At 36.2% G+C, this 14,717-nt stretch overlaps 1 protein-coding gene across 1 annotated transcript; it reads right to left on the bottom strand.

The window, feature by feature from the left end:
- Positions 1-6,669: 6,669 nt before the first annotated feature.
- On the bottom strand, positions 6,670-14,299 carry KRT20 (keratin 20). Its single transcript, XM_077164444.1, has 8 exons — positions 13,842-14,299; positions 12,339-12,421; positions 10,662-10,818; positions 10,163-10,324; positions 9,943-10,068; positions 8,745-8,965; positions 7,982-8,019; positions 6,670-7,463 (listed from the first exon to the last, which is right to left on the bottom strand). Exons 1-8 carry the CDS (start codon positions 14,232-14,234, stop codon positions 7,366-7,368), a joined length of 1,278 nt encoding a protein of 425 aa, XP_077020559.1. The 5' UTR covers positions 14,235-14,299; the 3' UTR covers positions 6,670-7,365.
- Positions 14,300-14,717: the final 418 nt, after the last annotated feature.

Genomic DNA, 14,717 nt, shown 5'->3' with positions numbered 1-14,717 from the left:
TAGAGAAGGTTGTCATGAGGAATTTTTCTTCTCCGAATGATTTTGCTTGTTTTCCCAGGACTGCCCAATGTCCCATCCATAGAAGGAAAGCAACGCGTTCTTGTTGAATGGGTAAATTAATGAGTACTTATTCCAAAACCTCAAGCTTTTAAAAGTTTTTCTCTCATCTTTCCTATTTTCATTTAGAAAATCCAATATAAACCATGATATAGTGTATCTTTTGGTAGAATATAGTTTCAGAAGCAGTTCTGAAATCTCTGGTGGAAGGTGGGTAATAAATGTATTTTCCAGGTTGAAGCTAGAATTTGAATTTTCAAGGATCGTAAGTCATCATTAGAATGTTGTATGGTTTCTCTTTCTGATTCAGAAAGAAGAGCTCTTAAATTCCCCTTTGGTTACTGATTGAAAGAAACCAACAAAACCTATGGGCCAAGGATTAGTCTCAGTTTAATTATGAATATATAGATTCTGAAGTAAGATACTTTTTTTTCCTTCTGACAGAAAAGAAATGTAAAAATAATTCCTTCTTAAAAGGAAGCACATTGAAAAGAATTTGTGATTGTTTTGTCTTAGTGTTGTACAATAAAATTTCTTATGATTGTTAGGAAAACTTCATAAGTGCTATTTTTGAGTAGAATATTAAAACTTCTGTAGTTTATTTTATAGGAATTGAGCTTAGTAAACTCTGAAATTATTGGCCTTGTCTGATTGTTCACTGCTGTATACATAGCACTTACTATATTTCTTTAACAGATGTTGCACATAATGGTTGCTCAGTAAATAACTTGCCTGAATGAATGAATTGTGTAAAAACTGCCATTATCAATAAGGAGAAAGAGGAATTGAGAAATGATTAAAGCCTCCCTTTTAAGAAGCCAGGGAACTATTTTGGTTGACTGCTATGAAAAGGGATACATTTTGCAATATGGACAAACTATGCAGTGTTCTTTTTTTAATTTTTTATTTTTTAATGCATGGGCAGGTATGGGGGATCGAACCTGGGTCTCCGGCATGGCAGGTGAGAACTCTGCCTGCTGAGCTACCGTGGCCCGCCCTCTTTTTAAAATTTTTATGAAAACTTTAGAAAGTGCATTTCGAAGAATCCCATTCAATGCTTTTTTAAAAATAAACTATTATGTTTTATTTGCCTTTGAAATCTGTGTGGCTTACATATGGGCGTGAAAACCAAGTTCAACGGTAATACATTCACTCTTGAAGTGTGCTTTCAGAGCTGTAGATATTTGGAAACACAATATAATTCTGGGGTAGTGTGATTTCATTAGGAGTAAAGAGTGTATATTGTAGGTGCTTGGAAATACTTTGTTTAGTGCAGATTTCTTTTTAAGAATTAAATCAAGTATTTCAATCAAGGCAACATGAAACCACATCTCCAGAGAATTTTTTGTAACACAAATTAAATTTATTCCCTTGCCCCTGACAGAGGTGATTCCACTTTACTGCCATAGAAATACAAACAGAGGCTATTACTTGCTTACAGATCAGAATGGGTGTACCAAATTCAGAATTTTAACTTTGTGATATGATTACACAATATGAGAATATGATTAACTTCTATTTTTGAACTCAGAGCCAATTTTGTGCTGAAATGTGTATTTTCCAACTCTAATGCCTATAAGTAAATTTTAATTAATTTTGCCCAATATCTATACATTTATGTTTACACATTGTGTATTTATGTATATGCATGTTATATATTATTCTAGACTGTAAGCCTCTCAGGTAGAGACTAGGTCTGATTTACCTTTTTCTCCTGAATCCTAGCCTAATGTTTGTCTAAACTTCACCATTCCCCTCGTGAGGTTATTTCACTTGGAAGATCTTAATCCTTAAAGTGTTTTAATGTGTCACTTGAAGTCCATTTAATTTGAAAATGATCATGTTCTACATTACTGGAATGCTTTGGCCAAGATTTACTCTGAATCCAATTTTGAGTGGGGAAAAACTTCAGAAGTGAAAGGAAGAATACTTCTCTTTCACTGGCTTGAATCTGTTTGTGTGTGTGTGTGTGTGTGTGTGTGTGTGTGTGTGTGTGCGCGTGCGCGAAATGAATGAAACATCCAACCTCTATTTTAAGAGTTTTTGGAAGTGGCAAAATTTTTCTTTGAGAGCTGCATAAATTTATACCAGGAAGAAATGCACAAAACAGAAACAATCTTACTTATTGACAAAGTGATTACAGAAGTTGAGGAATGGAAAGAAATGACTGGAGACAAGAGTGAGCACCTTAAAAAAAAGTATTTGTTTTCCATTTTTTACGGTTTAGGGAATGTTCAAAATGGTATATATTTATGTGGTATATGTAAATCTTTAGATTTTTATTAAGTAAACTTGTCTTCACCTTTTCATTTCAGATTAGTTAGCTTCCTGGTGTCTGACTACAGGTTTTCCCACCTGAGTTCTTTCCTTTAAAGGTAGACCAACTTTCCATTTCTATAATTCACTTATTACTTGGTCCATAATACCTTTCGTTCTTGCTTTGCATAACCTTTTGAGGTCATATGAGTAAAATATTACAGGGTTACCTATGTTTTATATTGTGCTTTAAAGATGAAGGATGAATAGGAACTCATGGGGCTGACTTCTGGACTTCAGAGCTCAGTGGTTCTCGATAGAGGATTTTGGAGGCTGTATGTGGTGGGAGAGAGGGGAAGACAAAATAGTATCCTGGTAAGGATAATCTTTGAAGTGACTTTAGGGAAAAGTGTGAAGGAGAATGCATCTTTCCATCCTAACTTAACCTCTGTGGGCTCTCTCTGAGTTTGATAGCTTAACCTCTGCATTGATGATTTCATAGGAAATTATGATAGTTCTAATGTGTGATAAATAGACCTATATTTAATGTTTATAAGCCTTCTCTGGATGTGTGTACCTGTCAGAAATAGAGGTATGCTGCTCTGTTTTGTAGCTGCTATAGGATGTATAGCACAGTAATTACTGACAGAATCAGACAGAAACCCGCCATCTGGTTGCAGGCATCTGTACAGCCTCATCTGTTTTCCTTCTGGGAGAAACCAGAAATAGATTAAAAAACAAGGGAAAAGTCTTCATTGTCCCATACGAAACTGAGGTAAGAATAATAGTCCTACCTCTTTAACAAAATGTCGTTATTGCAATATGACAAATAGCCATTCCTAGTGAATTTCAGAAACTTATTATTTTTTTAAATTAATCAGAGACATAGTTTCTGTATTTATGTGCCAAAAACTTAAGACCATTCTTGAATGTTCCTGGTAGGTGAAAAATAATTCATTTCTAAAAGTTCTTAACATCTTTAAAAGCATTTTGCTAACTGAAGTGACTTGAAAGAAAACGAAATAAAAATGAGACTAAAGTGTCTTCATTTCTTTGGAAAGGAAGAGAAGGAGAATGGTTGAAATATCTTTCTGAAAAAAGTTGTGCTGAATCAATCTTTTTTTTTTTAAATCACTCTGGGATTGGGGCATCACTCTGGACAAACATACAAACTCTTATGCCCTACTCAAGGTTCCATGTACTTATGGTGTTCAATTAAGCTGTCCACATAAGTTATATTAGGAAGTACACTAGTCAAAATAAAAATTTTGTACCAAATAAACATTTTTTGCTTTAGTCTCACACATAAGTTAAAGTTTGAAAATATTAATTACCATCTATTTTCAACACCCTGCAGTAATGACATTCCTTTGTTCTTCCTCACGCAAAAACATTTTTAAATTTGTACATTTAGTCACTATCATTATACATTCTAAGCATTCCTATATTATACCATCTATCCTTTTTGTCTATCTTGCTCTCTGATTTCATTTGTGCCCCCAGCCCTCCTCCTTCTATCATTCTCACATTCACTTTCATTCAATGTTCTAACATAATTGTATTACAGTTAGGTAGTATTGTGCTATCCATTTCTGAGTTTTTACGATTAGTCCTGTTGCACAATCTGTATCCCTTCAGCTCCAGTTACCCAATATCCTGCTCTATTTCTATCTCCTGATGGTCTCTGTTACCAGTGAAATTCTCCAAGTTTGTTCACTAATGTCAGTTCATATCAGTAGACCATACAGTATTTGTCCTTTTGTTTCTGGCTAATCTCACTTAGCATAATGTCCTTAAGGTCCATCCATGTTGTTACATACTTCATAACTTTATTCTGTCTTACAGCTGCATAATATTCCATTATATGTATATACCACAGTTTGTTTAGCCACTCGTCTGTTGATGGACATTTTGGCTGTTTCCATCTCTTTGCAATTGTAAGTAATGCTGCTATAAACATTGGTGTGCAAATGTCCATTTGTGTCCTTGCCCTCATGTCCTCTGAGTAGATACCTAGCAATGGTATTACTGGGTCGTATGGCAATTCTATACTTAACTTCCTGAGGAACTGCCGGACTTCCTTCCACAGCGGTTGTACCATTTGACATTCCCACCAACAGTGGATAAGTGTGCGTCTTTCTCCACATCCTCTCCTGTGCTGAATCAATCTTGTGCTAACAGAGCTGGACATCTGCCACAGTTGGGTGTTGTGTAGCATCTAGCTAATGAAAATGACAATGAGGAAACACTTAAACAGCTAAGGGTAGGCAAATGCAGGTTTCAAGCGTGAAAATCATTTGTCATGTCATTAGTTGCTTAAGGGGATATTATGACTAGACAAACAGCTCTGAAATTTTCGTCTATCTCCACTACTTGTTAACTGTGTTACTTTGGAAAGTACTCTTCTTATATCTTCATATACCATTTGTCCTCATATGTAATTTAAATGGGGATAATAAGTTCAAACCATATGAAATTGCTATTTTTGAAGGTCAAAAATGATTGAATATTCTCATATTCATATGCGTCAAAGTAGTAGTTTCTACCTCAACTGAGTATTGTGAGGATTAAGTGAGAAATGTATGTAAAATGCCTGGCCTATTGTTTGGGCTCATAGTGAATGCTCTATAAAGGGTAGATGTTACTATTCTTGGGTGAACCATAGAATTATTTTCTATATAACAATAAAGCTTAAAATCATGAATGTTTACAAACTTCTTATCAAATTTTAAGTTCAAGCTAACTGATTTACTAGAATACAACAATATAGGGCAAATTTTCCCATAAACATTCACAAGGCAATTGTTACTCATTGCAATGCAAAAAGCATGGTGTCTTGTGTCTGGCATCCTTCACTGAGCATAATGTTTTCAATGTTGAGCCATAATGTATGATGGATCAGTACTTCATTCCTTTTATTGCTATCAAAATTCCATTGTATGGATATACCACATTTTTTTTACTAAAATATTCTTTTATCATCACAATTGACTTTTTTTTTCCTTTCTTGTGAAAAATAACATGTATACAAAACAGCAATAAATTTCAAAGACAGGAGAACAATTAATTGCAGAACAGATTTCAGAGTTTGGTATGGGTTACAATTCCACAATTTTAGATTTTTACTTCTCGTTGCTCTAAGATACTGAAGACTAAAAGAAATATCAATTTAGTGATTCAGCAATCACATTTGTATGTTAAACCCTACCTTCTGTATAACACTACCATCACCTTTGATCTTTGTATCCCACCCTTTAGGTGTATTTGGGCTATGGCCATTCTGACTTTTTCATGTTGGAAGCAGCTGTCAATAATATGGGAGAGGGAAATGAAACTAGCTGATGTTCTGGAGAGGCTGGGCCCCCTAGGTTTCAGGACTTATCTGGTCTAGGGACAATTGGAGGTTGTAGGTTTCTGGAAAGTTTTCCTAATGCATGGAAACTTTGTGGAATCTTATATATTGCTCGAGGTGTTCTTTAGGATTGGCTGGAATGGTTTTGGTTGGGGGTTAGCAAGTTATGATAGGTAGCAATGTCTAATTGAAGCTTGTGTAAGAGTGACCTCCAGAGTAGTCTCTCGGCTGTATTTGAACTCTCTCAACCACTAATACTTTATTAGTTACACTTCTTTACCCCTTTTTGGTTAGGATGGAATTGTTAATCCCATGGTGGTAGGGCCAGACTCATCCCTGGGAGTCATCTCCCATGCCACCAGGGAAACTCACCCATGGATGTCATGTCCCATGTAGAGGGGTGGGGCATGATTTCACTTACAGAGCTGGGCTTCGAGAGAGTGAGACCACATCTGAGCAACAAAAGAGGTCCTCCAGATGTAATTCTTAGGCATACCTATAGGAAGGCTAAGCTTCTCTGCTACCTACATAAGCTTTGCAAGAGTAAGCCTCAAGATCAAGGGGATATGCCACATTTTATTTACCTGTTCTTCACTTGGTGGACATTTGGGTTGTTTCCACCTTTTGGCTATTATAAATAATGCTACTATGAACATTCATGGACAAAAGATCACATAGTGTGTTATTATATTTATTTGAAATGTCTAGAACAGGCAAATCCATAGAGGAAATAGATTGGTGGTTGCCAGGCTGGGGGTGGGGGTGGGAGGGAGAGGGAATGGGGAGTGAGTGTTCATGGGTATGTGTTTTTTTTGGGGTGGCGATGAAGATGTTCTAAAGTTACATAGTGGTTATGGTTGTATGACTGTGAATATACTAAAGACGTTGAATTTTGTATTTAATAGGGCACATTTTATGGTGTGTGAATTATATCTCAATAAAGCTGTTATTTAAAAAATAGAGGCATTTCATAATATATGTTCACTACAGAAGTAAAAGAGCAGTTGATGATTTATGCAGTTTATTATCATAAGGAAAGGCATACCTTGAGAAAGGCTTCATTGATTTCACTTTTAATCTATTTTCATATCAAGTATTCATTATTTATTCTTATTCTGCTTGATATTTATGACTCTCAAATTATTTAAAGAGCTGAGTTAAGTTTTAAAAGAAGTGATGACAATGGAAAAAAGCAGAAAGCTCAAAGGTAGTAGAATTATACTGATACTGAAAGTTTTGTGAGATCAACCAAGAAATTGGCTCAATTTGGAATCTAACGGCCTCTGAAAGGAGGTTTTTCAATTAAACAGGACAAGATTAGAGAGAGGTTTATTTGCAATTTTCCTAGACTCCTCTGCTCCATGAGGTTAGCATAATTGCAATATAATGGAATTTTTAGGAACATACCTATGAATTGATATTAGGTAGTTTATAGCTTATATAATGTGCTTTAAGCTAAAAGGCAGTAATGATGTTTTAAATATCCTAGTGCTCATTGGATTTCAGTTTTGCAGGCAAATTGCAACTAGTCTGAGTACATAATTTATATTCTATTACAAAGACTGATAAATAGATTTCTCCTGCCTTCTAATCACTGCAAAGCATTAATAATGCTTTCTGATGGCTGCTTTCTTGTAGTTAGCCAAAATTATAGCCATGTTTCCTCCAAGACTTTTGCAGCATTTCCTTCTGGCAGCTGTTTATACATTTTCTTCTATCTCTTTGACTTCAGATGATACAACCTTGCCGTCCACTACTTCTTGCATGACTGTTGTAATCTTCCTGGTTACCTTTATATCTGAATTCAGATTTAAACATTAAATGTTAATTCAGACACATGACTGCTGAATAATGCACAATTTTATATTATAATTAATTTCTACTTGTTTCCTTTTTTTTAGAAAAGCAGCTGAATCTATTCTTTTCTTAAATAATCTTAAATCCATTTTATAGATAAATACAGAAAATGAATCACATTTCCCAGATTTACAAACCTCCTACTCTTTTTGTCCCCAAACAGAAATATCAATTACTAAATTCAGCATCACATTCTAACTTTATTTTCCTTTTCAGGAACTCAGGACAAAAAAGCACAGGCAAGAAAATCATTCTGCCATAAGCATATGAAGAATGCACCAAATTTCCTAAATGGGGGGTTCTTTATATGATGTACATGATTTTTAGAGTCACTCATGTCATTCCTGCTTACCTGAGATTAGGTCTCACTTCACTTTTCACTAGTGGCAGATAATGAGTGGTAAGCTGCTGAGTGAGAATTTAGAGTTATAGGAAATGTATGAAAATTAGGACATTTACCTTTTTCTTCCAGGGTGCTTAACTGATACTCTGTAGATCTTTTTTATTTTTTTAAGAAAAGAAAAAAAAAAGAAAAAGAGAAACAACAGTGTTATTAACATTTTGAAAATGGAAGCTTTTATGTTTCAAAGCATTGAAAGTCTGAGTGATGTGGGTTTTAATGCTGTTTTTTGTATTTCTTTTCTTTTTTATAATGCTTGTCACTTTAAACTTGAATGTTACGCTTTTTAACTTGAAAACAGTAGATTCGAAACTGGCCCCTTTAACATATCCTAGAAGTTTTTGTAATCAACAAAATTACAATGAAAGTTTAAATTTTGAGTTCTTTTTCCTGGGTGTAGTATTTGAAAGCAGTTGATGCTGCAAAGCTGAGGATTCTCAAACTGGCTTCCATGTACTTCTGTGGCCTGTTGTCCAATTCATGAGCTCTCAGTGAGACTAAAAAAATAATTGTACTTTGAATTATCTGTTAATAATGAAAAATCAACATAAGCGTGATATGTATCTTCTGATACACATCCTACCACACAACCTCAAGTACAATGGCTGTACTTGATATTTTGGGGGTGTGCATATTTCTGGGTATATTTTTGTTCTGTTGTTATTGGTGTGTGTCTGTGTGTTTGTGTGTGTGTATGTGAGATTGCTTTTGTGTTAGGGATTGTACTGGTGCTGGGTAATGAGTGACCAGGTTTAATGTGTGGACATTAAAATAATACAGCATAGAAAAATGGACACATATCTCTTGATCCAAGATCCTTACTTTATATCCTCTCCTTCCAGAAGTGTACGGTAAGTAGCAATTTCCTGCTCAAGCCGGGTCTTGATGTCAAGAAGAATATTGTATTCCTTGTTCTGGCGTTCTCTGTCATTTCGAATCTGCTTCAGTTGGAACTCTAGGGCCTTTAGCAGTTCCTGTATGTTGACCAACTGGACACTGTAATGAGCTTTAGTCTCCTCTAGTGTGTGCTCCAAAGATTCTTTCTATGAACAGAAGAAAAAAGGGGATGTTCATCTGAGGATTTAAGAAGTGGCTCAATTTTAATTTCTCTTGAGAAGAATCTCTGTAGTTAGTCATTGTGGGCATCATGTATATTTCTAGCTTTATCTCCTATCTTTCCATCTAGGCAACCTCAGATGGCCAGCTTGAATCACTAGTTCTTGTTTTTGTGTGTTTTGTTTTGATTTTTAGCTTTGCGCCTGCTGTTCTCCTAGTGTGGGGAGTGTTATCTTCTCAGATACTTGCTTCCTTTCCCTGTGAGAGGGTTTTATCTCCTGCCCCTCACATCAGGCTTGGCCCTGTCATTTCTGATGCCCCTCCCTGAGGACTAGACTTCCTCATTCCATTGACATCAGGCTTGGCCATATGACTTTCTTTGGCCAATGAAATGCAAGGGAGGCACATATGCTTTTCCTTAGGAGAAGTTTCAAGAGTCATCACGCTGGTTAGCCATCGCTCTTTTCTTTCTGCTCTAACCTAACACTGTCATGCCTCAAATAGGGGTTACTCCTTTAGCCTTACCCCTGGAGTGAAAATGTCATGGAGCAGAACTGCAGCCAAGCCATGGTGGATGTGGTGGTGTTATAAGCCACTATGATTTGGAAGTTGTTTGTTACCACAGCATAACGTGCCATGAGCTGACTGATTTGCTTAGTCTGGAATGTCTTTACCCCATTCTTCAGCTTAAAAGTTCATCTGAACATTTAAGATCTAGCTTGAATGTGACCTTCCCTATGAAGTCTTCTAGATCTAGTCTTTCCTGTATCTCTGCAGTACATTGCTCTTTCCTGTATTTATTTCTGTCTTTTAATTAAATCAGTTGTTTGATCTGTTTCCTTTGTCAACTCTGTGAGAAAAGAGGTTATTTCTTATAGGTCTTTGTATTTCCAGAGTTCCTTACTCAGGTAGGTGCTTACTAAACACACACTCGTTTGAGAAGTGAAACTCTGATGTGCTTTACCATACTGAGCTGGGTCTTCAACTCTATCTCTGCGTTTTGGTAGTTGCGTCTCTGCTCCTTTATTTGAAACTCAGTTCCTTTTAACTCTTCAGTGTTCACTGTGATTTGCTGCTGTAGAGTTTCAATCTAAAGTTCCAAAAAAAAAAAAAAAAAGATGAAAGATAAATGACCTCTTTCTGGAGGCCAGTTTCTATGCCTTCCCTTAGAATTGTACCATTACCTGTATCTCGAATTGTTCTTTGGCATCTTGAAGGTGCTTCTTGGCTATGGCTTCATATTTCTCCCTCATTTCATTTATGATGGCACCAAGGTTCAGGCCTGGAGCCGCTTTCATCTCCACATTAACAGTGCCTCCCAGCTGTTTCTTCAGTTCATCGACTGCCTACGAGAGAGAGTGTCCTGACCGATTTTAGTCTGAAGCACAATCTCGGATGAGCCCGAGCAGAAAAGACATAATTCTTGTGGCTTCTATCTTGGGAGTGAGTAAGTAAGAAAGAAAATGACTAAATTATGCAGGGCTTATTACGGACTAGGTGCTATAATAAGACATTTAACCCATATAACACCTTATGAAAAGATGGTAGAGAGTATGCCATAATTGTCCTCTTCATCATCATCGCCATGACCTTGCCGCCTTCTTCTCCCCTTTTCTTTCCCCTTCCTCCTATTATTTTTGCCATATCCATTATTCCTAATACCAGTTCTGAACATTTGCTCACCTCTTGATGTTCTTTTTTGAGGAGAGCCAGGTCTTTATTCAGTTCTTCAATTTGAATCTCCAAGTCTGTTTTATGTAGGGTTAGTTCATCAAAGACCTTTTTTAGGCCTTGGATATCTGCTTCTACTGTTAGTTTCATCATCCTCTCAGTCTCATACCTGTAAGTAAATTGGCATGCAAAGATAGTTGAATCTTTCTGAATCCATTTTAAGAGAGATACTCTTAATATAATGAGATAGTTTTTTAATGTGATATGTGAGCATATCAATTTCAATACTTTATAGTCTCCTTTCTACATTAATAAAATGTACATGAGAACCTAGGAATCAGATAATCTACTCCATAAAATACTCTCAGTGATTTGGAGTGAATAGGTGATCTAGAATACCTTTTTAGAGTTCCTGAATCTAAAAGAAATAAAAATTGCTTTAATTACAGTAAAGGGTTATTGATGTTAAATATAGTTATATTTATATAATGGATGTTATATTTATTTAAAATAAAATAAAATTTATTATTAAAAATAAAATATTTTAATAAATAAATATTTATTTAAATAAAATAAAATTTATTAAAATATTTTAATATTTTTATTAAAATAAGTATTTAAAATATTTATTTAAATAACATGTTTAATTTATTTTTATTTCTTTGTAAACAGATTCAGCCAAGGTGAATTATCTTGAACAGTCATGCATTCTCCTCTAAAATCTTAAATACACTCATTTTTAAAAAACAGCAATAAAAAAATGTACACTTAAATGCTTAGCAGAACTTTCACTAATGAATTTTACTGCTTTAATCTTCAGATCTGTTTTTCCATTTCTTTCTTTTTAATCCCTTGTAGCATTAAAATGCTAAACCACGTTAGCATTCTAAACCACAAAGGACTTTTTAATGCCAATGGATTGTACAAATTCAATGTAAGGAAGTATGTGGCAGAAGTTTAGGAAGAAAAGCTCTGATTACATGTGGTGTGCTATGAGTACCAAAAACACTCATACAATTTTGAACATAATCATAGATTGGTCCTAAGTCTTTGGCTGGTCAGTCAAGACTGTAAAATGCAGGCAACTAGGAAGCATCAAGAGTCACCCCTGGAACATGTAGGCATTTGAGGGAATATGGATGCCCCACTTAGAGAATCGCTAAGGGTAGACTTGGTGGCTCTCTTTAAACAACAGAAGGGCTCTTATATTAAAATGGCTTTGTTATTACTATGTGCAGAATTAAGTTCACAGGGTGTAAACGTAGATTTCAGGTTACCAAAAGAAAGAAGCAAAGCTAACTGTTGGGTATAGTGTTAGTTCCTGGAGGTGTTCAGTTACTCTGGATGACTGAATTTTAGGACTGTGAGAGAGAGAAGTCCAGCAGGTGAGTCCTAGGCTAGACCAGAATGCATCTAATTTCCTTTAAGATTCTGCAATTTTTTGGGCAGGCCACGGTGGCTCAGCAGGCAGAGTTCTTGCCTGCCATGCCAGAGAGCGCGGGCTCGATTCCTGGTGCCTACCCATAGCAAAAAAAAAAAAAAAAAAAAGAAAAAAAAAAAAGAAAAAGATTCTGAGACTTTTTAATGGTTAGCTGCTGTACTAAGAATAATATTGAATGTCCAGTGTCATGATGGACAACTAAAAGCAGTTCCTCATTAGGCAGTTTTCCATGGTATTAGAGAACCTACTTCATTTTGAAGTCCTCAGCAGCCAGCTTAACATTATCGATTTGCAGGACACATCGAGCTTTTTTCAGTAGTGCATCCTTAATCTGGAAAACACATGATATAAAAAATATGACATTTTCAACTGGATAGGAGTTTAAAAGGATTGCATTTATCCTCAGTTAGAACCACTTTTATGTACAGGGATGATGTTCATTTCCAGAATTTCCACATGAAAATAGCAAGGAAGAATAATGATAAATGCATTTAAAATAAGACAGCTATAAAATGCAACTCCGGTTCCCAGGGTTTGGTCATTTTTCTTGTGATTATAGTAAAGGAGAATTTAATTCAACTTGAGTCAATGAATCTTTACTGGGGGCCTGCTTGGAATATTCCTGTTAGCTCTTCTCCCCTGGTGAGCTCCTACATTTCCTTCATGTCTCACCTTAGACCATCTCAGAGATGTCAGTTGTAAGACAGGTGTGGGAGAATGGTTGCCTTATTTTGAACGTTTTTAGTTGGAGCCACTCTTGGCAGGAGGGCAATTTGAACACCCCTGTCTCATATTTTTGGGGTTCTGAGACCCCAGCATAAGTTCCTGTGAAACCTGAATCAAATCACTTGTCCTGCTGGTGTCCTAATTGTTCCCAAGAAAAACAGACTTGCTGGTAAGTAAGGCCTTTGCTCTTAAAAAATATTTATCTTAAAATAGAAATGAAAATGAAGGGGACATTTTTCTTGATTAGATAAGAACTTTAGAGCAAAGCAAGTGCTCTGTGTCATACCTGAAATCTTTAATTAGGAGTAAAGTCTGCTTTTATTCCATGTAAATGATAAAATAGGGAACGCCACCTTTCTTGGATGACATGGGAACAGGTATTGATGTGATTGCAATAAATCTGAATTGGGAGCAATGTAACATTTTATTACTATAGAAACAGTTCCTGGGCTGATTGATGATCATGATAAGGTTATGAAACAGGGCATTTATAAATCCAGGCCTCATTATGATTTGTACTTCCTGCCCCTGCTTCCACCCTAAATCACTTTGTCTTTAAATCTATAATATGTGATTCTAATACTCATATATAACATTTATATAAGTGAAAGGAGAAAAATCTCTGGACTGACTGTGGGAGAGTTCATGGAGAGAAGGTGAAAAATTAAGAAAGATCATTATCATGTAAAGAAATTTTTGCTGTTCTCCAAAAAAAGTTTACCATCCATTTAGCCCTGATCTGGTAAACTGTAACAAAACACAGACTATAAAACTGAAGGATGGAATTGCATATTTTGTATGTAATTATATAAAGTGTTTAAACAGTGTGATTTAAAGCCATCCTATTATGCTCATGCAGTGAGGCATGCCAGCATAAAGTAGATGATAGAGAATAGCCTTTTTACCAAGTTAACATCTCAGCCTCATTGGCTTTAGAACATCCATTTTGACCCACTTAACACACATGTGTCTTCTAGACCCACCACGCAGCTAAAGAGTGGAGTAGAAAACACAGTAGTCCTCACCTGATCTCGCAGCTCTTGGATTTGTTTGTAATATGCACTATAGTCTCGACCGCTGCTAGGAGCTTTGGTGTCATACCACTGCTTGATCTTCCTTTCGAGTTTGGAGTTGGACTGCTCCAGGGAGTGCACTTTCCCCAAATAGATAGCCAGCCGATCATTTAGGTTCTGCATCATCATTTTCTCATTGCCAACAAACGGTAACCCGCGGTTGAGCTCATTCCAGTGGTTCCCCATGTGTCCGAAGGTGGAGATGCGAGTGCCACGGCCTCCAGCACCCCCATAGACGCTGGGAGCATTCACCCGGCGCTGCACACCCCAACTCCAGAACCCGTAATCGCTCTCACTGAAAGCAGAGACCTGTGAGGAGGAACCCCGTCTGCCCGAGAAATCCATTGCGGAATCTGGGAGAGAGAACCTGTAGCTTCAGAATGGCTGGAGCCCAGTCTGTCGCACAGTGGATGTTGAGTTAAACTTTTATAGTGTTCACGGAGAGAGAACTGCTGACATGTCACTTTGGCAGTGACATCACAGTCTACCTTGCCTTGCTTTTTTTTTTTGTGCAACAATATGTCTAATTCTATTCCAGAGGCACTTCTTGGAGGTTTTCTCAGGGGCGATTTCTTTTTTTTTTTTTTTAATAGAAGTAACAAAAGAATCAAGAAAATGTATTCTTCTAGCCGTTGCACCTGCTTTGGCATGTTTTTTTTTTCATCCTATTATACACATAAAGTTACAAACCTCATGAGTAATTAAGATGTTTAAAAGGACAAATGTGAGTACATAATTAGTCACTGGTGAAAAAGGACAATGTTTATTTATAATGATTGTTCCTTCAGAACTCTAGTTTGTTTTTTGCTTTTAAGTTTATCCCTGCTT

The sequence above is a fragment of the Tamandua tetradactyla genome, chromosome 6, assembly GCF_023851605.1.
Source record: "Tamandua tetradactyla isolate mTamTet1 chromosome 6, mTamTet1.pri, whole genome shotgun sequence".
Lineage (NCBI taxonomy): Eukaryota > Metazoa > Chordata > Mammalia > Pilosa > Myrmecophagidae > Tamandua > Tamandua tetradactyla.
The sequence above is the reverse complement of the archived record's forward strand: the minus strand, read 5'-3'. Positions and strand labels throughout refer to the sequence as shown.